This window comes from Cardiocondyla obscurior, unplaced genomic scaffold (genome assembly GCF_019399895.1).
Source record: "Cardiocondyla obscurior isolate alpha-2009 unplaced genomic scaffold, Cobs3.1 scaffold31_0_849067, whole genome shotgun sequence".
NCBI classification, from domain to species: Eukaryota; Metazoa; Arthropoda; class Insecta; order Hymenoptera; family Formicidae; genus Cardiocondyla; species Cardiocondyla obscurior.
This window is the reverse complement of record NW_027228788.1, coordinates 267,681-293,402: the sequence shown is the minus strand read 5'-3', so window position 1 is coordinate 293,402 and position 25,722 is coordinate 267,681. Positions and strand designations below refer to the sequence as shown.

Below are 25,722 nucleotides of genomic sequence, written 5' to 3'. Positions count from 1 at the left end.
TAAATAAATAAATTATTATCCAAAACTATTTAATAATAATTTTTTAACAATTTTTAATTATTTTTTTTTTTTAATACAAAATTTGTTTAACAAAATTTGTTTAAATATTGCTATTTTGTGTTAAATTACATTATCAATTAATTTCTTTTAATTAAAATTAGATAATGCAGAGTTTAGAAAAATTTGAAGACGAATTATTAAAAATGAATACAGAGATAACTTCAAATAATAGGTAATAAATAGTATTAAATTAATTGGTAATTTTTTAAAAGGTTTTTTAATCTTTTTTTTTATTTTATTTTGGTTTAATTTTTCTATTATTTTTTTTCAATTTATTTTTTTATTTAAATTCACATTTTGTTTTCAAGTGCAATGAGTTTAGAAAATTTAGAGGACGAATTAATTAAAACAAATCCAGAAGAAATGCTGTCCACTAATGAACTAATTGACAGTATTCAATTGTATGATGCAACCGTGTAAGTTAATGTAATTAAGTTATATTATTTTAATTAATTTTAATATACTACAAATTAATTCTTTTTTAATAGAGAAATTATTGGTTTTGTGGACGGCATCGATTCACCAAAAATTGTTGGTAGTAATCAGCAATTTAAAATATTTAAATTTTACATTAGTAACGGAATGGGAAGAAGAGTTCAAGTCGTTTGTTGAAACGATGAAATAGAAAAAAATTTCAGAAAAAATTTTACCAAATTGTGTAGGTTTAAAAAATTAAGTAAAACTTAATTTAAACTTAACTTTAATTGAACTTAATTTAACTTTTTAAAAAATTTTTTTGAATTATTTTTACTATCTTTTTTATGGTTTGTTTAATCTTTCTTTTTAAATAACTTATATTTAAAATTTAAATATTTTGTCTTTCTTTTTTTTGTTTTTTATCTTTTTTTTTAAATAACTTATATTTAAAAAATATTTAGATTATTCATCTGGATGGTGTTCAAGCGCGAGTACCAAAAATTGCTGCATTTAATAATGGAAATGTACCATTTGAATTATTAATACGCAGTAATTCAATTATTACAAACTTAGGGAAATATGAGCCTACAACAAATTTTATAGAGAATCCAATAACCATTAAATTTACTGAAATATTTAACACAACACAGCGAATTAGTATGTAGTAAAAAATTTTATTAAAAATTAATTAAAATTTACAAATACTATATTAAATTTTTTATAATAATTAAAAAGGTTTAGATGGTTACATTAAAACAAATTTTGCGGAGATACATGACCCCAAATTAAATAAAAAAATTGGATGTGGGGCAATAACGGACGGGATGTATAAATTAGAAGTACACATTTTAGAATTTTCTAAAATTGAATACATAAAGTTAAATATCAATAAAGGAAACAAAGTCCAAATTATTGGATTAATTCAATCATCTGGTAAAAAAAAATTATATTTATATTAATAATACTTTTTAATTAATAACAAATAATAATAATACAGTACAGAAGGTGTTTTATTCCCTTGCGGGGTACACCGGACCTCCGCTCCGTTTACAATTATTTCTTTCCCAATGCTTAAACTATTATACAACTATCCTCCATATACCAAAATACTAATTCTAACATTAGAGAGAGAGAGCCACATTTCACCCATACTTCCATTCCTCTCACACATGCTACGGGACCTTCGCTTCCGGCGCATTCTTTTTAATCTTCCCATTCACCTCATTCACACTTCTAACCTTCATTTTCCTCTTTTCTTCTTCTAAAAACATCTTTATCTACCATCTTTTTCTACTACCTTTTAATCTCATTTTCCTATACTAACTCTTACAATCTTTTCCCTATCTCACTTAATCCAAACCTCTTTCTCTTTACCTCATTCTCTTTTATTACCTGTTCTTCCCACTTTTCCTTTCTCATGCCTTTCCATTCCCTCAGTTCTTCTCTTACCTCATCCCACACCCATACTTTATTCTCTATCCACAATTTCATATAACCCTTTTTAACCATTTTTCCTGCCCGTCTTAATCTCTCAGCTTCCGCCCTGATAATCCATTCTGCTTTCCTTTCCTTTACCGTTAAATCATCTTGAATCCATTCTTTTCTATTCCTTAACTTTACTTTTCCTTTAAAAACCTCCAATTTCTCTTTTATACTCTCAAATTTTACCACCACCATTCCCATCCCCTCCTTATTAATTGCTCCTATTTTCCTCACTTCTCCAACTTTAACCTCTGCTCCCGTCATCTTTATTATTTCCTCTACATTTCTTCTCCAAACTTCCTTTCTCCCTTCCATTATTTTCACGCCTTTTATTATTATATTCTTCTTTCTTACTTCTCTATCTTTTCTTTCTCTATCTAACTCCAAACTCATGACTCTCTCTACCGATCCACTTTCTTTTCCTATATTATCTTCTATGAAACTTTCCTTTTTTTCTTCTATCTCCGCCTTATTTTCATCCTTTACCTTTCCCGCTTTTTCTAACTTTTCTTCCCAGCCATTCATAGTTTTTTCTATTTCCTCGAATCTCTTTTTTACTATCTCTTTTTCTTTCTCATTTTCCTTCTTCTTCTCTTCTATCTCTTTTTCCTTCTCTTCCCAATCCCTTTTTATCTTTTTTTTATCTAATTCCAAAGTCTTTAATCTTTCTTCTATTCCACTATCCTTTCCTATTTTAACTTCATCTAACCTTTTATCTTTAACTTCTGTCCCTTCTTCCTTTTCTCCTCTTACTTTTCCTGCTCTCTCCAATATTTCTTCCCAATTTTTCATTCTATTTTCTACTTCCTCCATTTTCTTCTTTAGCCTCATCGTTTCTTTCTCTTTTTCCCCCCTTTCCTTTCCTATCCTCTCTATTTTACCATCCCAACCTTTCATTCTTCTTTCTACTTCCTCAACCTTTTTTCTAATCCTTTCTTTTTCTTTCTCCATTTCTTCCTTTTCCTTTCCAAACTTTTCTATTCTATTTTCATATTCTTTAATTTTCTTTTCCATATCTACTATTCTTTTTTTAAACATTTCTTTATCTCTTTCACAACCCTCCACTATTTCCACTAAACACTTCTTTATCTCCACATTACATTCTGCTGTATCTTTTAACTCCTTTGCCATCACACCAAAACCCGTTCTTAATTCTTTTATAATTTCCATCCATCCTTCCTGCTGCATATGTTTGCCTTTGCCTTTACCCTCCAATACTTTTTCATTCATGTTCCTGAACTTACTACTCCTTTCTCGATCTTATCCTTTCCTACCTTACCTACTCCTTGCTCTTTTATTCCCCACTGTTCTACCCGTCCAACTGCTTCACTTTTCTCCTACTAAAAACTCCACTACACTTCCCTCTTAATTACTCTGTCATCTATGCTTAACTTTCCTTTGTCTTCTACCCACATCTAACCTCAAAACATCTATCTCCTTTCCTTATCTTTTCCTTTCTTATTCCTCTTCCCCCATTCTTCCCTCCATTTACCCTTTTTCCTACTAACTTTCTCTTTCACTACAACTCATTCCTGTCTAAATCTTGCCCTTCGTTTCCCTTTAAACCTTTGTCGCTCTTACACCACACATTCACCCATCCACCTCATGCGCAACCGGAAACGGAAGTCAACAAATAATAATAATAATAACAATAATATTAATAACAAAATTTTAGAACCAGTACATTTATTAGTAAACCGTATTACCGATATAAGAAAACTAGAAGGACAAATGTCATTAATTCAAATATTAAAAGGATCACAAATCCCAAAAAAAAGGAAAATAGAAAGTACTAATACAGAGGTAATTTAAAATTAATCACTTAATTTAAAAAATTAATACATTAAAACTAATTTAAATATAATTTTATTTCAGCCTGAAAAAAGAAGAACAATTTAATTACATAATTTTATTACATTTAATTTTTTTGTTAATTTAATTGAATTATTTTGTTCTTGATAATAAGTTATAATTATTATACGTATTTTATTTCTTTGAAATTGTTAAAATAATGTTTTAATGTTAAGTTCCTGTTTTATTGTTATGTTATATTAAATTAATTTGAGTTTATAATTAATATATTTAATGTATTTTTATTAAAAAAAAAAAAACGAATATTTGTAATTTATTTTAAGTTAATTAATTTTATTAAATATCTAAATAAATAAATAAGTAAAAAAGTAAATAAATAAATAAATAAGTAAATAAGTAAATAAATAAATAATTAAATAAATAATTAAATAATGAATAAATAAATAATAAGTAAATAAATAAATAGATACGTAAATAAATAAATAAATAATTAAATAAGTAAATAAAAAAATAAGTAAATAAATAAATAATTAAATAAATAATTAAATAATGAATTAAATAACTAATTAAATAAATAAATAAATAAATGATTAATCAACATTAAGAATGTTATATTGAACATTAAAAACGTTTAAATTAATTTAAATTATTTTAGCAATTTAATTTATATTTATAGGTAAAATAATGCAATAATTAAAAAACACTTTTTTTCATTTTGTTTAAAAAAAAGAAAAAAACAAAAAGAAGAAAAAAAAAAATATATAAGAAGAAGGTAAGAAGAGAGAATCAAGAGAGAAAGAAAATAAAAAAAAAAGAGCATAGAATAAAAGAAGAAAAAAAATAAAAGAAGAAATTAATTAAAAAAAAATAAGGGAAAAAAATAATAACAAATAATAATAACAACAAATTCCCGTGCTGGTAAGACGTTTCGCGTTTTCGGAAATAGATTGCAAATCAATCGCTCTCTTGGTTATATAAAAATAAAATATAATTTCATGTTTTCGGAGTGATCGTTTTCTTGGTATTAATTTTTTTAATTTTTGTTTTTTTAATAATATATTATACATACCGCACTTTTCCACGGATTTTAAAGATTGAAATATCATTTCGCGTTTTCGGAAATATATTGCAAATCAATCGCTCTCTCGGTTATATAAAAATAAAATATAATTTCATTTTTACGGTTGCTTTTTCATAATTTTGTGTTATAGTTTCGCGTATATGTAAACAAAATGCAAATCACAAATTATCAAATTTTGGAATCATCATTAATTTACAATCTGACCGTCGCACAGTCGTACATGTTAATCTCTCATAACAACAAATTCCCGTGCTGGTAAGACGTGTCTAAACCGCATGCGACACGGTGATAGATATTTTAAAGAGATTGATTTACTTTTTATTTTTCTTTTTTATTTTTTTAAAACGTTTTCTTTCTTTTTGAAATTAATTTACATTCTGTATTTTCAGAAGCATTGTCGATAGTTTTCTGCAATATCCGACGATTGAGTTTTATTGTTTGTCGCAAGGCTACGAACATAATATTAGGGACGCATTAATAGCCATTAATCTCTCATAAATCTCCCATTAATCTCTCTTAAATAAAAAGAGATTTATTCAGAATAAAGGTAACTTTTAAAAATTATTTATACTATTAAATATAACAGTGATCAAATAAACTTTGGGTGGGAAAAAAAAAGAACGCTTGCATATTAAATGTTTTCTTGGTTTTACATGAACGAAATATAGTTTCGCGTTTTCTAAAACAGAATGCATATCGATCACTCTCTCGGTTAAGAATGAAATGTGAGTGTGTTGTTTAATAAATGAAATAGGTAGGATTCTTCTACTTGGTAGTATTGCCTGAAGAAGTCATATTTTTTCTATGGCCTATTAATTAGTACATGAAAAGGTATGCCTTCAGGTAGGAATATTATTCAAGGAAAGATGCGACGTCTTAGCTAGAGCGGGACGTGTCGCATCTGAGAAGAACTTTAGTTGTAAGAATGTTAGACATTTACTCTGACCATAGATGTATCATCAGAAAACAATGATGATACAAGGTAGAGTAGTAGCTGGCGAATACTTAATAAAAAATTACAAGAAAAAAGTCATGTTATAACACGATTACCTATTCATTTGCCAAATGAACAAAATGTAATAATTGAAAATGATTCAATTGAAAGTGCATTAGCTTCTGCATTAAATCAAGTCACTATGTTAATCGATTATTTTGCATTAAACTTACGTGATATTGAAGCAAAAAAATATTTATATATAGAAATTCCACAATATTACACATTTAAGAAAGAAAAAATTAATGGCCAAAATATATCACACTGGAAAAAACGTCAAGGTTATTTTAATTGTATTGGCCGAATGTATTCTGTGAGTCCATCGCAAACGGAGTTATTTCATTTACGATTATTGTTACTAACAATTAAAGGAGCCACGAGTTTTGATGATTTAAAAACTGTTAATGGTATAATTCATCAAACATTTACAGAAACATGTTTGGCTTTAGGTTTGGTTGAAGATGATGATGAATGGGTTAGGTGTATGAATGAAGGTGTTAGATGGATGATGCCACGACAACTACGCAAATTATTTGTACGAATTTTAATACATTGTCAACCATTACATCCTAAAGAACTTTGGGAAAATTTTAAAATAGCTATGTCAGAAGATTATGCACGACGATATGGTACAATACAAGGAGAAAAGAAAACTTTAAAACAAATTAACACTATGCTTATAGCAGAAAATAAAAGCATTTATGATTATTGGCAAGTACAACAAATGGAACTAATTGAAAATGATATAGAAGAAAATCCAGAAAATTATGAAAGAAACGAACAAATGAGGAAAATAGGAACTGAACAATATAATCGATTAAATGAAAAACAAAAACAAATTGTAGATTTAATTTTACAAAAAATAGATAATAATGATAATAATAATAATTGTTTTTATATTAATGGTCCAGGTGGAACAGGCAAAACATTTGTATATACAACTATATATTATTTAGCAAAAATTAGACAAAAACAAGTATATACAATGGCTTTTACAGGAATTGCTGCAACATTACTTCCTTTTGGAAAGACAGTTCATAAAACTTTTGGATTACCAGTTCCATTGTTTGCTGATTCGACATCTGCTATCAAAATTCAATCTAAAGAAGCTCAAAATTTAAAAGAAATAGATATTTTTATTTGGGATAAAGCACCGATGGCTCCACGATATGCATTAGATATAATGGATAAATTATTACAAGATATTATGGAAAATAATTTACCATTTGATGGAAAAGTTGTTATATTGGGCGGTGATTTTAGACAACTTCTTCCAATTAAAGTACGAGGTACTCGAAGTGAAATTGTAAATTTATCTATAAAATATAGTAATGTTTGGAAATATTTTACAAAATTATCATTAACGCAAAATATGAGAGTAAAACCAGAGGAAATAGAATTTGCAAAATTTTTATTAGATATGGGAGATGGTAAAGTAAATGATTCAGAAAATAATATACAAATTCCTCAATGTTGTATAGCACCAGCTAAAGCTAATATTGTTATAGATATATTTGGCGAATTAATAAAAAAACAAGATTTTAATAACATGGCTAAGTGTGCAATATTATCTCCAAGAAATGTGGATGTAGAAAAAATTAATAAACAAGTTGTTGAATTATTAAATATATTTGAAGAACGAATTTATACAAGTGTAGACAGTATCGAAAATTGCGGAAATGATGATAATATTATTAATTCTTTAACACCAGAATATTTAAATACTTTATCACCAACATCTCTTCCTCCTTATGAATTACGTTTAAGAAAAAATTGTATTGTAATGTTAATTCGAAATCTTAGTATTAATGAAGGACTTTGTAATGGTACTAGGTTAATAATTAAAGAAATGGAAAATCATTTATTAAAATGTCAAATTTTAACAGGAGATAAAATGGGAGATATTGTATTTATAAATCGTATAACATTATATTGCGAAAATGAATATCCTTTTGCATTTAAAAGAAGACAATTTCCTATTAAAATAGCTTTCGCAATGACAATTAATAAATCACAAGGACAAACATTTGAAAAAATTGGACTCGATTTAACTAGAGACGTTTTTAATCATGGTCAACTTTACGTTGCTTGTTCACGAGTACGATCATGGAAAGCATTAACTGTTTATCTGGGAGAACAACGAATAAATACATATGTCAAAAATTACGTATATAAAGAAATATATGAATAATACATATATATTATTTAATCTTTTTAACATAAATATAAATTTAAGATAATGTAAAAAATTAAAAAAAAAACATTTAAATAACGAAGAGAGATAGATGGTGAGGGAAAAAAGAAGGAAAACAGAAAATAATATAGTATAATAAAATATAAAATAATTTAATATATGATATAATATATAACATAATATATAATATTTAAAAAAAATAAATATAAATAATTAAAAAATAAATGTGCAGTACAACAAATTTTTCCCGTCTCACTTATACAGACTTCGGACTGTCGGATGTATTTTTATTAATCTTTTAAAATACAACCGGTGTGGTTAAAAAACTTTGATGTACAGCACAACTTAAAAAACAAAAGAAAAAAAATGTAAAGAAAAAATAATATAATAATACTAATAAATAAATATATTAAAAAAAGGAAGTAAAAATAATAAATAAAATAATACACTATATTATTTTAATAATTAATATAAGGAAATACAGCAGTATGGATATATGGATATACAAAATAGGATAAAAAGAAAAACAGCATACGTGTTTATGAATTAACGAAGCTTGTATATGATTTGTTCATGTCAAATTTTAGTTACGTTAAACGATGGTTTAATTTTTTAACCATTTATTTTTTATTGGTGTTTATCAGATACATTTAAAAAATATTTAATTTTATTTTAATATTTTTATTACATTAAAATTTTTTTTAATATTTTTATTTTGTTTTATTTATATGGAAGATAAGATCCTATCCTATCTTTAAAAAATTTAATAAAATAAAAAATGAAAATAAAATATTGCGCGCGCGTAGCGCGCGCCTGGTTTGTTCTAGTATATAAAATATTACAATGTTGACAGACTCGTATTACAAGACGCCACGAAAACATAAATTAAAAAATAATTATATACAATTATGTAACGACACACTGTATATACCTATACATGTATGGATGGATGTGAGTACAAGAGTGTGTATCTTTAATTTTTACTAGTTTTATATTAATATATGCCAGCATTCTATTTTTCCTTAATACATGTTCTTCATACATTATCAATAATTATTTTGCTATATTAAAATAACTGTGCTAAAATAAATTGGCAGTAAATGTAATATCTATCTTTATATTATATCAGAGGTGTTAAAATGTAAAAATTTTGTAGTAATTTAGTATTTCTTTTCTTTTTATTGATAAAAATATTTGGTATATAATACAGAATTCTTAAGAAAAAATAAAATACTGGTTAAAAGATTAACACTGTTGTTATATAATATTTACCAAATAATATAAATTTATATAATTAAAATTTTGGACGTGAAGACAATCTTTTCGAGATCCTTGAAAGTATATCTACAATAATATATAAATGGTTTAATTAAAGTATTTTTATGTTGTTTAAATGATATAATAAAAACAATGTTGTATGTATACTTACATTTATACTGATATATAGATTGTCTGGTGCTTGCCGCCTCCACCTCCTTGGCCGCGCCCGCGACCGCGACCGCGTCCTCTGCCTTTATTGTTTTGGCCTCCTCGCTGCCAGCGGGGTGCTGGAAACAAAAAAAATTAAGAAATATATTTATAAATAATATTATAAATTAATTAAGTTACTAAACATACTTACGTCTAGATAGTTTTTTTTTCTAGATCTTCAATTTTTTTTTTTAAAGTTTTTACTGTTTCTTCTTCATTATCTTGTACATCTTCAAGAGGAGACGCGTGGCCGGTAGCGTCTCTTCTAATAATAATCCTTCGCGGATTATCATCGCGGCGAGATGGCTGCTGCTGAGCAACATCCTTTTCGTGGTGAGAAGGATGCTGCTTTTGAGCAGCCGCCGGTTCGTCTTTGCCATGATCATCGTTGCCATGGCCAAGTGTTTGCACTTTTAAAATTGGATCCGCCATGTCACTGAAAAATAAATGTACATTATTATTAAATATATACATTATTAATATTAAGTAGTATTTTTTTATTTTATTTATTACTTACCATAGGTTAAAAATGTCGTCCTCGCCGAAGACGTTGTTGCTCGCCATTTTGAAGGGAAACAATGAACAGGAAAATCGATAGATGATTGATCGCGTATTAAGAAGAGTTTAATTACACAAAAGTGTAGTTCTTTTATTATGAGTTTTGTAACGCATAATATACAATGACTAGTATGTTTACAATCGCTGTCATTTCAGCGGTAGTGATATTGAAATCAGCGGTATATTGAGTTATATTGAGAGTTATATTGAGAGCAAGGAAAAGAATTAAAAAAGCTGAATTGCAGTAAGTATGAGGATAATAAAATTATTTTAAAAATAAACTATAATGTATAAATTTTATTTTAGTTTAGCCACGTTGACAGCGGAAATTGGATTTTAGATCATCGTGTATGTAGCGATAGCCGTGGTAAGATATTATGTCGTTACGTTCGCTTTCTCACATTTTCAATGTTTTTCTTTTTTCTTTCTTTCTATCGTCATTGTTTATCGTCGTGTGTATATTACGTTCACTTTTTTATATTCTCAATGGCTTTCTTTTCCGTTTTTTTCAATTGTCATTATTTATCTTATTTCCAATTTTCTTTCGCTTTTTCTCGTTTTGCGCTAATTTTTGTATTCTTTCGGGATTTCTCGCTATTTTTGCATACTTTCGGGGTTTTTTTTTGTTATTTCTCGCAATTTTTCTAGAATTTAAATTCAAATGCGTCGATTGGTTAAAAAATTTTAACCAATCAATGCGCTCAAAATCCTTTTGCGCTTTTTTTGCATTTTATTGTTTGCGCTAATTTTCGTATTTTTTCGGATTCTCGTATTTTCTTGTAATTTTAAGTTTGAATACGTCGATTGGTAAAGAAATTTCAACCAATCAATGCGCTCGAAATTTATTTGCGTTAATTTTTGCATACTTTCAAGGCATTCTTTCAAGAAATCTCGCTATTTTCGCATACTATCGGGGTTTCTTGCTATTTCTCGCAATTTCTCGTAATTTTAAGTGTAAATGCCTTGATTGATTGAAAAATTTTAAGCGATTAATACGCTCAAAATCTTTTAGCGCTAATTTTTGCATACTTTCAAGATTTTTTGATATTTGTTTGCATATTTCTCGCTTTTTTCGTAATTTTAAGTTTAAATGCGTCGATTGGTTAAAAAGTTTTAATCAATTAATGGGCTCAAAATCTTTTAGCGCTAATTTTTGCATTCTTTCAAGATTTATCGCTATTTTCGCATACTATCGGGGTTTCTTGCTATTTCTCGCAATTTCTTGTAATTTTAAGTTTAAATGCGTTGATTGGTTGAAAAATTTCAACCATTTAATGCGCTTGAAATCTTTTTGCGCTTTTCTTACATTTTATCGCATTTGCGCTAATTTTCGCATTTTCTCGTAATTCTAAGTTCAAATGCGTTGATTAGTTTAAAAATTTCAACCAATCAATGCACTTAAATTCTTTTTGCGCTAATTCTCGCACTCTTTCACGTTTTCTCAATGTTTTTCATTTTTCGTCGTTAAAACAACGAGAAAACCCGAAAAAATAGAAGAATTAACGAGTAGAAATTTTGACGCAGTTTCTTCAATATCTATTTTTTAGCCAATTAAGGTTGAAAAATAGATTTTGGCTAATTAACGGGCTCGAAATTTCTTACGCGTTAATTCTCGTACTTTTTCACGTTTTTTCCTTTATTTACAGCTTTCAAGTTCTGGATTTTGTCGTGGCCTGCTTGGTTTTTCTTTTTTTTATTTTTCTCTCTCCCTCCCTCTCTCTGTTTTTTTATTTTTTTTTATTTTTGTTTCTTAAGAAAAAAAATAATAGGCGGCTGAGCGCCAAAAACATCGTTGTTTGAACACAATTAAAGTCTGCAACTGAGCGCGATCAAAATCAGCGGCTGAGCGCGATTAAAATTGGCGGCTGAGCGCCATTAAATTCAGCGGCTGTGCGCGATCAAAATCAGCGGCTGTGCGCGATCAAAATCGGCGGCTAAGCGCGATCAAAATCATCAGCTGAGCTGATACGGAAAACGCTCACCAATTGAATCGGACCGATCGTGAATGCGCTGATGGCGCTGTGAGCGTGAATTGGACCGCAGCCTTTATGAGTTGATGACACCCTCTTGTGTAGGGCTTTATGGGTGTGTTGTTCGTCTATTAGGATGTGTTGGAGGAACTGTAGATCCACACTACCTATACTTAATCTGGAAACAGTACTCTCCAAAACCACAAGATGAATGTCATGGCTGCGGTATGTCTATCCATTATAGAATCCTGCGGTGCCTATCTATTATAGAATCACCTACAACTGTCCTTAGATGTTCTCCGATCAAATTAATCTGACATATAATTCTATATATGTTTAGAAATTACTCTTTAGAAAAATTACCTATTATTCTTATATGTTTTTTCTTTTTTCTTTTTGTTTTCTAGGCAAGGGGTAGGTGTATTTTCTTATTTCTATTCCTTATTCCTCTTCTTTTTTCTTGTTCGTTTTACTTTTTGTATCCGCTAAAGCTAAAAGTGGAATTAAAATACAAATTTTAAATATGCAGTTAAAAAAAGAAGAACTAGAGGTGCAATTATTAGAAAAAAGGTATTAATTAAAAAGTATATTCTAGAATAAGAAATTAAAAAAACTTCTAACGCTTACTAGATTAACGCACCTATAAATGATTAATATTAAGTTCTATATTTTTAAGTTTAATTTAATTTTATCTGTAATTATTGATAATATATTTTTAAATTTAAGTTATGTTAAAATTGAAGAATACATCGCAATATTATATTTATTAAAATAATGATAATAAATTTATATAATTCAATACAGTGATTTAAATCAATTAACAAAACAAAATTAATAAACATTTTATATGGTTCTCTTTATTTATGTAGCTTCTAACTTATTGAAGAAAAAAACAGAAATGTATAATATTTTATATTTGTTATGTTAAGCTAGTTTATACCAAATAAAAACTTACTTTGCAAAATAATTATGAATTAATTCAGTTCTAACATCTGGTTGAAAAACTTCGTCATAATTAATTCATTGATTTACATTTCTTTGCAATAACATTTAATTTCATGGTGCAGGCAAAACTAAATTTGGATCGAGGTTTGGTTCCGAGTCGTTAATGTTTATAGAATTTTATGTAGAATTACTGTTGCGACCATTATATTCAGTACCCTGGGTAAATAATATCACATAACATCCAAGTGTTAAAATAAGAAATATTATTTTCCAAACGCCAAAAAACATTGCTCTACTGTATTTCGAGTGCAAATATGTGCTTTGTTATATAAACTCTCTGTCTTTCGTTTCCGATAGCGTATGAGTAAGACGTGAGATTCTGTGAGTGTATGTGCTGAGAATGGAGAAGATAGAAAAAAAGGGTGTTTTAAAGAGGTGCTGTAGTGTAGAAGGTAGAAGGGTAGGTAAAGTAGAAGGGCTGTTGAAGGGTAGTAAGGGCGGGGAAGGAAAAGGAAATTAGATAGAAAATTAAAAGGGTGAATATTTGGAGGTTAGGTGCACGATCGTGAGACAAAAAAATTGAGATAGTAAGACAAAGAAGAACAAAGAAACAAAGGAAGGATAAAAGAGGAAGAGTAAAGCAGTTAAAGTGAGGAGATTAAAAAAAAAAAAAATAAAGTTAAAATAAGTGAAAAAAAGGAAATAGAGAAAAAAGAAAAATGGAGCTAGAGCTGGAAGAGAAAAAAGAAAATAAAGGTAGTGAGGAAAAAGGGAAAAAAAACTAAGAAGGCCGCCCAGAGTGGAAAAGCTGGGAAGAGAGAGATCAAATAGTTTGCCAATTAAACTGGCATTTAGGATGGCTAAAAAAAGAAAAAAAAGGCAGGAAGATAAAGAGGAAAGAATAGAGATAGAAGGTTTTAGGAAGAGTAGCAAGATTGGAAAATCACCAGTGAAAGGTGATAAAGGAAAAAAGAAAGAAAGAGATGGTGAAGAAGGTACTAGTAAAGATAGATTTGAGGAAGTGATTAGAGAAGTAAGGAATGGCTTTGAAAAGTTAAATAAACAGATGAAGGAAGTGAAGGAGTGTAAAACGCAGATTAAGGAGGAGATGGAGGAATTAAAAAGAATGTGGAACAAAGAGAAAATAGCGCTAGAAAAAAAATTGGATAAAAGGTTGAAGGAATTAGAAAAAAAAGTAAATAAAAAAGGGGGAAAAGGAGCAGAAGATACGGCAGAAGAAATTGGTTGGAAAATGATGAGCCTGGAGGAAAGAGTAAGAATGATGGAAATGGGTGAGGAGAGAAAAAGAAAAGAATGGAGAAAAAATAATATAATTATCAGAGGATTAAAGTTAAAAGAAGAGGGTAAAGTGGCATTGAGAGAAAAGGTGGAAGAAGTTTTTGAGAAAATTGGGGTAAAGGCCAAGATAGTGGACGTGAATAAGATTGGCGAGGTTAACAAGGGGGGCTACAGTATGGCTTGGGTAAAACTGGAAAGTTTTAAGGATAAAGTAGAGATAATGAGGGGAAAAGGGAAATTGAAGGAGAGGACGGAATGGATAGAAGATGATTTAACGGAGTATGAAAGAAAGGTGGAATGGTGCATTAAGAGGGAAGCAGAGAAATATAAAAAGAAAGGAAAAAAAGTGAAAATAGGGTATAAAAAATTGTGAGTAAAAAATGACTTTTTGGTGTGAGATGATTTAAAAGAGAAACTAAGACTATATGAAGTGGTAAAAGAAATGGAGGGGAAAGGGGGGAAAGGGAGAAGGATAAGGGAAGACAAGGCAAACATGAATTTTTAAAAAAGGGCGGAGAAAGAGATAAGGAATGTTGTAACCCAACAGCGCACGCTGGTCATTGACCACCAAGCGCGACACATTTTCATACACAACTCAGCAGATTGCCAAACTGTTGGAATTTGCTGAGCTTAAGAATCCGTCTTGTCAGCCTTTCGACATCGCGCGCTATCAGCAGAAGGCAGTAGGGCACGCGGCCACTTCCTTCTGCTATTTCGCTGACAAGACCAAAAAATAATAATATAAAATGCACGAGCTCCGAAGCTCGTGCAAGTCAGTTCGAGAGTTCGAGGTAGCGACTCGTAACTCTATCATCGAAAACACACAGGAAGAATAAAACACAAATATATACATCAAACGACTAAAACGATATTTATTTATACAAACGCCGTCATCCTCCTACACCAGAACGTGTAATATTCGGAGGACGGACCCCGTGCACCGCTCCGGTACAACAGGATAAAGGAAAAGGAAGCGGAAAAAGAAAAAAAGGGATCAAATTACGAAGAGGATGAAAAAAGAAAAAGAAGAAAAAAAGATAAAAATACAGTTAAAGATAAAAGGATAATGAAGGTGGGATTCTGGAATGTGGCGGGATTAGGAAATAAGGACGAGGATTTTTGGAAAAGATTGGAAGAGTGGGACGTAATATTTTTATGTGAGACATGGATACAGACGAGAGGTTGGAGTAAGTTGAAAATGCGTGTGCCAAAAAAATATGAATGGAAAGTAAAAGGAGCTGAAAAGATTAATAAAAAAAGGACAATAGGGGGTATAGTGATGGGATGGAGAAAGAAATTAGAGGGGAAAATAATTTTAGGAAAGGACAAGAAAGAAGGAGTATTGGGAATAAAAATAAAAAGTGGAAAAAGATGGTGGAAAATTGCAGGAGTATATGTAAATGGGGACCTGAATAAGATACTGGAGGAGATAGTAACGTGGATGGAAGAAAAGGAGAAAGGAGTGGGATGCATAATAGGAGGAGATTTTAATTTAAGAACAGGGAAGGAAGGGGGTTTATGGGACGAGGAAGCAGAAAAAGATGAAAAGGAAAAAAAGAGGAGATCAAATGATATAAAGATAACAAATGAAGGAAGGAAGTTTTGCAAATTTCTGGAGAAAAGGGGGTGGGGAATATTAAATGGATGTATCAAAGGGGATGAAAAGGGGGAATAGACCTATGCGGGAGGAAGGGGAAACACGGTGATTATGTAATAAGTGATGTGGAATCAAAGAGTAAGATAAGGGAAATGAAAGTAGGGGAGGATATAGAATCGAATCATTTTTCGTTAATACTGAATTTAGGAAAAAGTGGAAGGAGGAAAAAAGGAGGAGGAAAAGGTAAAAAAAAGAAAAAAGATAAGATTAAATTGGGATGAAGAGGAGAGAGAACTGTTTAAAGAAAAATATAGAGAGCTGAAAGAAGAAAAGGAAAAAAATGAAGAAAGCTGGGAAGGATTATGTAAAAAAATAAAAGGGGGTAAAAAAGTGGTTAAAAAAGTAATAAATGGAAAAAAAGAAAATAGGAAGGAACAAGCAAAGGAAGTATGGTGGGATAAAGAATGCAGAGAAGGCAAAAAGAAAGTAAAGGAAGAACTAGAAAAATGGAGAAGGAAAGGGAGTGATGGGGAGGAGTATAGAAACACAAGGAGTTTTATACAGGGTGTCCCAGACATAACGAAGGATACTGGGAGGATAAATAGAACTAATTGAGACAAGTAGAAAAGTCCTGTACCATTTTGCAAAATTTTCAACCGTTATTTAGAAAAAAATTAAAATGTACAAATTGTATAGGCGTAAGAGCGACAAGGAAGCTACGCGTGAGTGAGCGTGACAAGCGACGGCGCCATTCCTAGCCATTCTTCTGTTGCGCTCACTCACGCGTAGCTTCTTTGTCGCTCTTACGCCTATACAATTTATACATTATAATTTTTTTCTCAATAACGGTTGAGAATTTTGCAAAATGGTACGGAACTTTTCTACTTGTCTCAATCAATTCTATCTATCCTCCCAGTATCCTTCGTTATATCTGGGACACCCTGTATAAGAAGTTATGTGAAGAGAAAAAGGGGATAGAGAAAAATAGAAGGAGAAGTATGGAAAATAATAAATAAGGGATGGAAGAGAAAGCAGGAAATAAATGAAAAAATTAAATTAAGGGAATGGAAGGAATATTTCAGAGAAATGCTAGAGGAGGGTGAAATGGAGGATAGGAGGAAACCTGGAAGAAGAGCGGAAAGAAGATGATGAAGAAAAAGAGCTGGAAAGAGAAGAATTTGAAAGGACGATAAGAGGATTAAAAAAAGGAAAAGCAGCAGGAAGTGATAACCTAGAAAATGAAATATGGAAATGGGGGAGAGAGGAAGTAAAAGAAGGATTATGGAAAATTTATAGAAAAGTGTGGAAAGAAGGAGGAATGCCAAGAGAATGGAGGAAGGGTATTGTAGTACCCGTGTTGAAAAAAGGAAAAGGAGAAAAGGTGGGGGATTACAGAGGAATAACACTGACGCAAACGGCGTACAAAGTCTATGCGTCGGTGTTACCTGAAAGATTAAGGAAAGATATAGAGGAGAAAGGCATATTGCCACAAAGTGAGGCGGGTTTTAGGAAATATATGGGAACAATAGATCAGATTTTCATATTAAATTTTTTGATTAATAGAAAAATAGAAGAAAAAGAAGGAAAAATGGTAATAGCATTTATAGATATGAAGGCAGCGTTTGACTCTGTGGACAGAAGATAACTAGTGGAAGCTATGAGGAAAAAAGAAGTAAGAGAAGGTTTGATAAAAAGATGCGAAGAGATATTAGAAGAAACGATTTGTAAGGTAAGGGTGAGAAATGAGGAAGGGGAGAGTTTCTGGACTGGGAAGGGAGTGAGACAGGGGTGTCCGCTGAGCCCAAGTCTGTTTACAGTTTTATTGGCAGATATAGATAAAAAATTAAAAAAAGGGGGGTAGGGCGGAATTAAAATTAAGGAAAAAAAATTTACTCACTAGCATATGCGGATGACGTGGCTCTCGTGGCAGAAAATGAGGCAGGAATAAAGGGAATGTTAAACACTTTGGAAGAATATGTGGAAAAAAAGGGTTTAGAGGTGAATGTGGAGAAAACAAAGATATTAAGATGTAGAAAAGGAGGTGAAAAATGGAAAAAAGTAAAGTGGAATTGGAAGGGAAATATAGTTAAAGAAGTAAAGAAGTTTAGATATCTTGGTTATACGGTTACGAGGAATGGAGACCAGAGGGAACATGTGAGAGAAAGAGTTAAGAAGGCGGCAAAGGTAATGGGACAAGTCTGGGGATTGGGGAGGAGTAAATTTGGAAAAGATTGAAGTAAAAGGATATGGTTGTTTGATAGACTAGTATGGTCTGTGGCAAATTATGGGGTAGAAATATGGGGGTGGACGGAAAGGAAGGAAATGGAGAGCCTGCAGGACAGGTACTTAAGGTGGCTGATGGGTGTGAAAAGGCAAGTACCGGGATATATGATAAGAGAAGAAGTACAAAGAGAAAAGTTAAAAGGTAAAGCTGGAATGAGAGCATGGAAATATGAGATGAGATTGGACGAAGGAAGAGGAGGAGAATTAGCAAGATGATGTTGGGAGGAAATTAAAGAAAAAGCAAGGGAGGGAAAAGCAATAGGAAGATGGGAAAAAGAAAGAGAAGAATATTATAAAAAAATAGGTTGGTTGATAAAGGAAGTGGAAAAAAAGAGAAGAAAGGGGGAGATGAGGGGGGAAGTATTAAATGAAAAAGATAAAGAGATACAAAGAAAAGAGAGTAAAGAAAAAATAATAAAATCAAGATTCAATAAGTTTTATAAAAGAATTAAGAAAGAAGGGGTGCCAGAGTATTTGAAAAAGGGATGGAAGAAAGAGAGATGGATGAGAATGGCAAGATTCAGATTAGGAAATGAAATGAAGGGATATAGATACTGGGAAAATAAAGAAGGAAGAAAATGCAGGATGTGCGGAGAAAAGGAAGAAACATGGGAACATGTATGGTCAAAATGTGTAGATTGGGGAGAGGGGGGGAAATTGGGAGGAAGTAGTAGAAGAAATTTTGGGAGAGGAAGGAAAGGGAGAAGTATGGTTGGGAATATTGGAAAGAATCAGGGAAGGGATGGGTATGAATGAAAGTATGAATGGATAAAAAATTGGAGATAAAGTTAAATGTAGAAAAAGGTAAAAAAAAAAAAAACATCGGAAGCGAGGGTCCAAGATGGATGGATGAGAAAAGTATGGCATGGTTTGTAGGTATGGGTGAACGTGGTCTCTCTCGCTCTCTCTCTCGTGCGTTTTTGGCGTAGTTGTAAGAAAAGCGTGCGAAAAGGCGGAAAGAAGGTGTTGTTTTTTGTAAGTTTTGCAGGTAAAGGAAGAAAAAGAAGGCGTGAAGAAAGAAGAGAAAATGTAAAAAGAAGACAAGAAAATTGTAAAATGTAAATTGTAAATTGAAAATAGTTGCATGGGTCTAGAGATGGTTAAGAGTAAAAGAAGCGGCATAAAAAATGTATAAAGAAAGTAGAATGGAAGGAAAGGTTTTGAGCATAAAGTGTAAAGGAAATAAGGAATAATATAAGAAAAATGGAAAATGGAATGTATGGGTGTGAAAGTAGTTATTGAAAAAGTAAAATGTAGTAGAGTAATGTAGTAATAGAGTAGAAGTAGAAAATGTAAATTTGTAAATGAGACTGGAAACAAATAGTCAAGTGTACTCCAAAAATGGAAATAAACACTTATATATATATAAACTCTTTGCAGCAGTATGTGGAGTTATCAGTAGCGTCAGAAGATATAATCTTAATGGGTATGCGAAATCTCTTTTTTTATTTATGATAACAAACTGTTGTCATAAATTATATTTTCAGAGTTTACTTTTAAGCGGCTATTATTAAAAATAGTGCTATTGTAATATCCTCCAAAATTAGATTCGAGCTAAACGCTATCTGTATTCGCATAAGCATTTTAAGAACTATTAATATGTAATGCATAACAGTCAGCAGGTTCTAACCACTGTCCCTCCGTCGGTGAGTCAGTCACTCTTCGACTGAGGCATCGTTTGGTTCTTAATAAATAACCTTTAGTTCCTATCTGCCACCTAATTATTATTTCACTTCGGTATACAGAGTGTCCCAGACATAACAAAGAATACTGGGAGGATAGATAGAATTGATTAAGCCAAGTAGAAAATTCCTGTACCATTTTACAAAATTTTCAATCGTTATTGAGAAAAAAATTAAAATGTATAAATTGTATAACCGTAAGAGCGACAAGGAAGCTGCACGTGAGTGAGCGCGACAGGCGACGGCGCCATTCCTAGCCATTCGCCTGTCGCGCTCACTCACGCGCAGCTTCCTAGTCGCTCTTACGCCTATACAATTTATACATTTTAATTTTTTTCTTAATAACGGTTGAGAATTTTGTAAAATGATACAGGACTTTTCTACTTGTCTCAGTCAGTTCTATCTATTCTTTTAGTATCTTTTGTTATGTCTGAGACACCCTGTACATCAGCTATCGTGTACTAAACCCTGCCAACCAGTAGCTATATTAATTATTAATTCACTATCGCATACTACTTGAGTATTTTTAAAAAAATAATTTTTCTTATTACGAAGTAATTTAGCATCTTCTCCATCTACAATACGATATTAAAGATTAATATATATGTTCTATTAAAAAGCAGTAAAAAAAATAGTAATAAAAATACACGTAAAAAAAAATACCAAATGACTGAACACGAATATGTGTACAATCTATGTAGTATGTTAAATTTGCGTACATTTCATTTTAGTTAAGTCATAGTTTCATTGCGATAGCGGTACCGTCCACGAGTGTTATCGATAGCTATATTACCGACAGTAATTTTGAGTTTTCGTTTAATAGCCGCTTGCGGTAGAAAATTCGGCCCGTATTTAGAGCTCACATTTAGAAGAGCTTTTATAAAAGTGCCTCTGAGTGTGTGACCAACATTAGAGGCGTGCTGCTAAAGTTCTGTATTCCAAGTACACATTTAGAGGTACCTTTAAGATAGAGGTACATTTATATGTACCAGTTAATTTTTTTTCTCTAACGCGATCAAAAAACACATTCTTTAATTAACCGATATCTCCGTCAAACTTTCCGTTTATTATAAAGAGTGACGGCAAAAATTCTTGTTTTTTTTTTATTTTTTAAATGATGAGTCCATATTAATCCCTGTAAAAATGTGAAAAGTGATAAATTATGAAAAAATATTACTTTTACTTCTTTAAAAAGCTTTCGAACCATTGCGTATGCTCGTCTTAAAATTTTACTGAGATTAATATTTCATTATAGACCGGTATTCATAGTTACTTCTTATTTCAAGATTATTTTAAACAATTGAAACAATCATTAAAATAAGGACGCATTATAAATATTGACCATATAATATTATTTGACATGAAAAAAATGTTTAATGTTAAGTTTAAAAAAATAAGTCACGTTTGCCGTCACTCTTTCGAACAAGTTTATTTTATTCCGAAAATCTCACGGATTACGATCACGAACTACATTTACTTCCCGAACTTCGATCGCATAATTAATTTCGTGAATAATATCCACGGTTAACATGTTTAAAGTAATTAAAAAATTTATTTTTAGTCGCTACACGCTGTAACTGGTGTAATAAGTTAGAATAAAACAAATTATATCAAGAAGCACGGTAGTGCCTCGCGCCAAATATAGGCGCAGCGAGGCACTGACGTGCCTCTATTAAGCGAGACGACGTTTTGAGAAATCCGTAAATTACCAGATCTCAATAACGGCTCAACCAATCGCTTTCTAAATAGGCTTATTGTATAGATTAGGGTCGACTTATATAATAAAAGTGCTTTTATTATTTCGCTGCGTTGTCTATAAATAAAGATATCGCGATATTAATTTTGGTTACAAAAGTAAAATTTTTAAGATTCTCCGTCGTCATTTTTACGTCTTAAAAAATGTCTCTTTCGTTTTTGCATCACTAGATGGCGCGGATTGATTTATCGACTGTTTGATAATATTATCGACTCTGTTGATGATTGACGTGTGAGTTTGACGTGTAAGGTTAGTGATCCGCAGTGATCCGTTAATTAAGGCAAGTGTGACCTGTTACTTGTTAAGGTTTCTCTACACACGCCCTGTTTTCTTCGCGCTATCCGTTCTCTATCTGTTCTATCCGCACGCTCCGTTCTTTTCGCGCTATCCGTTCTCTCCAAACGCCCTGTTTTCTCCGCGCTATCCGTTCTATCCGTAAGCTCCGTACGCTGCGTTTTTTTCGCGCTATCCGTTCTCTATTCGTTCTATCCGTACGCTCCGTTTTTTCCGCGCTATCTGTTCTCTTTTCTCTGCGCTATTCATTTTATTCGTATTCTTTGTTTTTTTCGTACGCTTCGTTTTTTTTGTACGCTTCGTTTTTTTCGCACGCTCCGTTCTCTTTGCACGTTCCGTTCTTTCCGTACGCTCCGTTTTTTTCAAGCCAAAAAATTGATAAAAATGAATTTATTTAACAAATTGCATGCATGAACCAATAAGTTATTTAATTAATTAAAAAAATAAAATAAAATCTGATTGATAGTTAGTTTAGACATTTATGAAAACTTTGCTAAAAAAAAAAGAATCTCAATAGCTCTAAATAAGAAACCTTGCGTAATGATTAAATTGGATGGGGCCCATTCTGTATTATATAAGTCAAACATTTTCAATAAAAGTATCAATATTTTAATGTACAAACTTTTAAAGGACCACATATTTAAAAAGCGATTTGTTGGTTTGATGTTGAGATCCGAAGATCTCAATACCTAAAAATAAATGACATGGCGTAATAACACGGTAATCTTTGCAGCATGTATACGATACACGAAATACTAACGTGTCTGTTGATTACCCTCCAAAATTAGATTTAATATTGTTTGATTATAACTACAATGTAAATGAAATCCCCAAAATTACCTTTTTAAAAAAGGTATAAAAAGCGCCAGTATAGGCGCGCGAAAAGCATTCTCGACTAAGTTTTTAAGCAAAACTGAGACTCTTCCATAAAAACTCCTCCAAAACCAAGACTCCCCCAAACAAAATTCCCTCCCAAAAAGACTCCAAAAACTAAAAGTCCCCCAAAAACAAATTCTACAAAAAAAAAACTCCCCCCCTCAAAAAAAAACTCAAAACTAAAATCCCCCAAAAAGACTCCTATAAAAAGACTACAAAAAAAAGACCCCCAAAATAGAACATAAAATGTGTACAATGATATCAAATATCAATATTTGCGGTTCCACATGGGTTTGTAATGTTAATTACGTTTTATCATCGGGGCAAACCTAGGTCTACGTTTTACGGTTCCACATGAATTTGTAATGTTTAAAATTTTCTAGTTCCTTCAGGTTCTTGGCGCTACTATTTGATTTCATTAATTTTATATAAAGTATTTGATATTAAAGTACACATTTTATATTCAACTTTGGGGAAGTATAATTTTTGGGGAGTTTTTTTCGGGGTAATTTTTTTGTAGGGAGTCTTGGTTTTGAGGGTCTTTTTTTTTGGAGTCTTGGTTTAGCTTATATATAATTTTCTATTTTCTTCAGGTTCTTGGCGCAATTATTTGATCTCATTATTTTTATAGAGAATAATTGATATTATTGTACACATTTTATGTTCTATTTTGGGGGTCTTTTTTTGTAGTCTTTTTACAGAAGTCTTTTTGGGGGATTTTTTTTTTGAAAATCTTTTTTTGGGGAAGTCTTTTTTGGGAGATTTTAGTTTTGAGTTTTTTTTTTGAGGGGGGGAGTTCTTTTTTTTGTAGAATTTGTTTTTGAGGGAGTTTTGGTTTTTGGAGTCTTTTTTTGGGAAGGAATTTTTGTTTGGGGGAGTCTTGGTTTTGGAAGTCTTTTTATGGAAGTCTCAGTTTTGCTTAAAATTTGATTTACTTTAACTTATAGCACTAGTGTACATCAGTGCAGCGACTGAGAACAAATTTAAGATGATTGAAATTATTTTTACGACATTCACGATAGATTAAAGGCACTTTTTATTACAGGGTGTCCCGCGAAAAGCGGAAAATCTCTCGGTTGTAGGTAGACATTAAGAATATAATTAGAAAATTTTGATACCAATTTGTTAAATTCGCGATCTTAACATTGATACGAATTTTTATAACCGAGCGAATAAGAGCGCGGTTTTATAGAAGCGGTCCATGCCTAATAGCATTGACTCTGCCCCAGCTTATCGATTGGTTGATCTCTTTTTCGGCGGGTCTAGTGAAGGTAGGAAACATGGATGGGGGTGAAGGGGGTATCGAACAATCGCTAAGCGACAAAAAAGATGAGACAGAGTCAATGCTATTAGGCGTGGACCGCTTCTAAGAGACCGCGCTCTTATTCGCTCGATATAAGAATTCGTATCAATGTTAAGATCGCGAATTCGACAAATTGGTACCAAAATTTTCTAATTATATTCCTAATGTCTACCTACAACCGAGAGATTTTCCGCTTTTCGCGGGACACCTTGTATACGCGCATTATCAAAATTGATAATTTTTTAAAATCGTTCCAATACGATTAATTTTGCTACATGGAGTTTTGTTTACTTCTAAAAACTTCGCGTATATCCTTTTTCTAAATAAATTTAATCAATTAATGTCGCTATTAATTAGTTCAATCACGATACAGGTCCACCTGTCAAGTCGCATGGGTTCCGCCATATTGGATTTTCGCTAAATGTGCCGTAAAATGTGCTGTAGACCACACTTAGCGATAACATAAATGTGCTATAAAAGTGGGCTGTAAATAACTTTTTCCAGATAAAAGCGCGCATTTAAGCTAAAAGTGACTCACCTTTTAAAGGTGCCTCTAAATGTGAGCTCTGAATAGAACCACATTTAAAAAACCACATTTATTATTAAAAATTCATAATTCTTGTAATGACAAAAATATACTCGAGTACGAAATATATAAACAACATTTTTCTACGCAGGAATAATTCTCAAAATCGACCTAAAAATTAGCCTCAAACTCTTCTACAAAACGCCCATAACAAATCCAAAACAATCTCCTACCAAAAAAGACATTGAAAAAAAAACCGATAATTATTCGATTACAAATCTCAAAAAAATTTTATAAAAATATACCACACTCAACCAAAATTTCCCCTCCCCACATATCTTTTAAAAGAAATTGGTCAATAACCAGAAACTTTTTATTATACTATTCGAAAACTCGACGATTAAGTGCCTAACCGGGTCCGTTTATATTCTGGCTGAAATGCATTTTAAATGCGAGAGAGCGACGCCTCCTAGTGACGACGCCGCGTACTTCTCGGAGCTGTCCCGAAACGCTAATTTCACGATTGCATCGTGATATCACTGATATCTCCGTTTGTATAATACGTAGAAAATAAAATAAACACATTTCTCATATAAATAAATCACTGTATAATGAACATAAATATTTAGAAAGCGATTAATTTAACCGTTATTGAGATCTGATAATTTTATAAGAAAACATCGCGAAGTGGAAAATTCAGAAAATTATAAAATTTTATACACATGTAGGAGTGAACATTAGATAAATTAAAAAAATATTCGTAACGGCCCATAAACGGGTTTAAGAACTAAAACCATTCTTTAAAGGTAAAATGCTTTTTTAATTTTCTCGACATATCTTAAGAATTATTTGAAATATCGAAAAATGTTTTATACAAAAGTTTTATGGTAAGAACACTTCTATTTAACTATATTAACAAAAATTTTTTTTATTTTTGGAATAAAATTTTTCTAAATTGGTAAAAATAATTTTTTTAATTTTATTAATATCGTTAAATAAAAGTGTTTTTACAAAAAACTTTGTATATAACATTTTTGATATTTCAAATAATTCTAAAAATATGTCGAGAAAATTATAAAGACGTACGTAAAAGAATCGTATAATCGGCGTCTCAGTTGTTAGG

At 31.0% G+C, this 25,722-nt stretch overlaps 3 protein-coding genes across 3 annotated transcripts; 2 read left to right on the top strand and 1 right to left on the bottom strand.

Annotated features, from left to right (window-relative positions):
• Positions 1 to 1,299: 1,299 nt before the first annotated feature.
• LOC139112597 (golgin subfamily A member 6-like protein 22) lies at positions 1,300 to 4,096 on the bottom strand. The gene has a single exon (XM_070673685.1). The coding sequence runs from the start codon at positions 3,187 to 3,189 to the stop codon at positions 1,804 to 1,806; it is 1,386 nt and encodes a 461-aa protein (XP_070529786.1). The 5' UTR covers positions 3,190 to 4,096; the 3' UTR covers positions 1,300 to 1,803.
• A 2,054-nt stretch (positions 4,097 to 6,150) lies between these two features.
• On the top strand, positions 6,151 to 8,037 carry LOC139112578 (ATP-dependent DNA helicase pif1-like). Its single transcript, XM_070673667.1, has one exon. It carries the CDS (start codon positions 6,151 to 6,153, stop codon positions 8,035 to 8,037), a length of 1,887 nt encoding a protein of 628 aa, XP_070529768.1.
• Positions 8,038 to 13,839: 5,802 nt separating this feature from the next.
• LOC139112577 (uncharacterized protein PF3D7_1120000-like) lies at positions 13,840 to 14,655 on the top strand. The gene has a single exon (XM_070673666.1). The coding sequence runs from the start codon at positions 13,840 to 13,842 to the stop codon at positions 14,653 to 14,655; it is 816 nt and encodes a 271-aa protein (XP_070529767.1).
• Positions 14,656 to 25,722: the final 11,067 nt, after the last annotated feature.

Excerpts from the sequence above, each read along its gene's own strand:
- LOC139112578 (XM_070673667.1), top strand. The coding sequence starts at position 6,151 with ATGTATTCTGTGAGTCCATCGCAAACGGAGTTATTTCATTTACGATTA.
- LOC139112577 (XM_070673666.1), top strand. The coding sequence starts at position 13,840 with ATGGCTAAAAAAAGAAAAAAAAGGCAGGAAGATAAAGAGGAAAGAATA.
- LOC139112597 (XM_070673685.1), bottom strand. The coding sequence starts at position 3,189 with ATGAATGAAAAAGTATTGGAGGGTAAAGGCAAAGGCAAACATATGCAG.